The sequence below is a fragment of the Otolemur garnettii genome, unplaced genomic scaffold, assembly GCF_000181295.1.
Source record: "Otolemur garnettii isolate 467f Iridium unplaced genomic scaffold, OtoGar3 scaffold00046, whole genome shotgun sequence".
NCBI lineage: Eukaryota > Metazoa > Chordata > Mammalia > Primates > Galagidae > Otolemur > Otolemur garnettii.
The window spans coordinates 13,706,384-13,708,491 of NW_003852441.1; the positions used below are offsets into that span (position 1 = coordinate 13,706,384).

General features: G+C 38.0%; 1 protein-coding gene across 3 annotated transcripts in view; it reads right to left on the minus strand.

The window, feature by feature from the left end:
- NUP88 (nucleoporin 88) overlaps positions 1 to 2,108 on the minus strand; it is a 35,359-nt gene that overhangs the window by 29,435 nt on the left and 3,816 nt on the right. For all 3 annotated transcript variants that reach the window (XM_023513983.1, XM_023513984.1, XM_023513982.1), the window contains exon 2: positions 663 to 832. In XM_023513983.1, the coding sequence (XP_023369751.1) occupies positions 663 to 832 (170 nt within the window). The remainder of the gene's footprint in view (positions 1 to 662; positions 833 to 2,108) is intronic.

The following is a 2,108-nucleotide window of genomic DNA, read 5'->3' on the forward strand; positions in this document are numbered from 1 at the left end:
AGATCATTCAGAACCACTTTTCTGAATTTACTGAAAAAGAAATTATATAAAAATAAGACCTAGATAAACTTCTGAGCAAATGTGTGGCTTACAGACAAGAAAATCTGATTTCTGCTTAATTGAAAAAAATGGCCTAACTTTCAATGAGACAGCAATGTGATAATTCAGGCAGAATAAAAGTACAACCACACATATACTATAAACACTAATATCACAAGATGCTAGTCTGCAGACCACATGGAGTGCTCTAGTGTTTCAACAATAGTATAATAAACACACTTTAAGAACTATTGATCTTAGGGCCTGGTGCAATGGCTCATGCCTATAATCCTAGCACTTGTAAGGCTGAGGCAGGGGGAATGCCTGAGCTCACAGGTCCGAGACCAGACTGAGTCAGAGCGAGACCCTGTCTCTAAACAAAGAAAAGAAAAGAAATAGCTGGGCATTGTGGTGTGCGCCTATAGTCCCAGCTACTTGGGAGGCTTAAGCAAGAGAATCGCTTGAGCCCAAGAGTTTGAGGTTGCTGTGAGCTATGATGCCACAGCAGTCTACCAAGGGAGACTCTGTCTCAAAAAGAAAAAAAAAAAGAACCACTGATCTTGAACAATTTTCTGTATGTATTACAAATTATACAGATACACACAAATGGAAATAGAACTTACCTACAATTCACTGTTGATTTTCCACCTTCAAATTCAGAATTTTTCCCCCATCTTTTAGGTAATTCTAATACCATAAGTCCTTTTATTCCTATAAGTGCTACATGATGTTGTGTTGGACTTAACAAGACTTGATAGATTTCAAACAAGGGTGGATTTATGCAAAGCAATCTCTGGAAATTAAAGCAAACCAATCAAAATAGTTAATTTTGATTTAAATGTATGCAACAATTATGTGAATGTATACATGTGAACAGTAATGCTTTAGTTTTCTATAATCACACTATTATGAAGCATTCTGAGTAAGTACTAACACTTGGATCATTAATTGGTGAAATATTTTCAATCATTTAGGTTGGCATATTATAAAAAATGCATCAGATTTCTTTATCTTGATAAACAGAGTCCACTAGACATAAATTTTCCTTCTTATGATCCAGCTCCAGCCTATCACTCCAGTTTTATCTCTCTGCCATTTGAAAGTGTTCTTGGAGCCCTCTGATCGGAGACACAGCCATTCCCCACCTACTTTACACTCCAATCAGATTAACTTATATTTCTGGGAAATCATCATGCTTTGCTCTGCTGCTGTGTCTTTGCATAATTTTTTCTCCTTCTGCAAGGCTCCCATTTTTTTTTAGCTGGCTGACAAGACTTAGAAATTCTTTGAGACCTAGCTTCTATGTACTTCCTCCCCAAGAAATCTCTGATCTTCTTGCCAGGAACAACTGCATCTTTTCTGTACTTCTATAGCACACTCTGGATAAATGTATTACAGTTCTTTTTTATTATTATTATTATTTGAGCCTCAAGCTGTTGCCCTGGGTAGAGTGCTGTGGCATCACAACTCACAGGAACCTCAAACTCCTGGGCTTAAGCAATTCTCTTGCCTCAGCCTCCCAAGTAGCTGGGACCACAGGTGCCTGCCACGACGTCCGGCTATTTTTTGGTTGCAGTTATCATTGTTGTTTGGCAGACCCAGGCTGGATTCGAACCCGCCAGCTCTGGTGTATGTGGCTGGCACCTTAGCCGCTTGAGCCACAGGTGCTAAGCCAATCTATTATAGTTCTTATCACACTGCATTATAATTGTCCTTTTTACTCGTTCATTCCACACAACTGACTAGGAATTACTTAAGATCTAAATTTCCTCTCTGTAGTCTTAGCATTCTGGCACATTGCTGACTCTCAATACATATTTAGTAAATACATATGAGCTTAGAGGTATTAAGAAATAATAATTACAATATTATAAATAGTACAATAATATAAAGAATGGCTTTAAGAGTTTTTGCAGCAAGCAGAATGCTGCTTTACCTATGAGGACTTAGTAACAGTGTGATGTTTTCAGGGGGTTCTGGTAAGCTGTCTCAGCATGACATGTCCTCATAATCCACTTTTGTTGATACTTCCTATTTTTTCGCTCATGACCATCTCAGATTCCCATTTT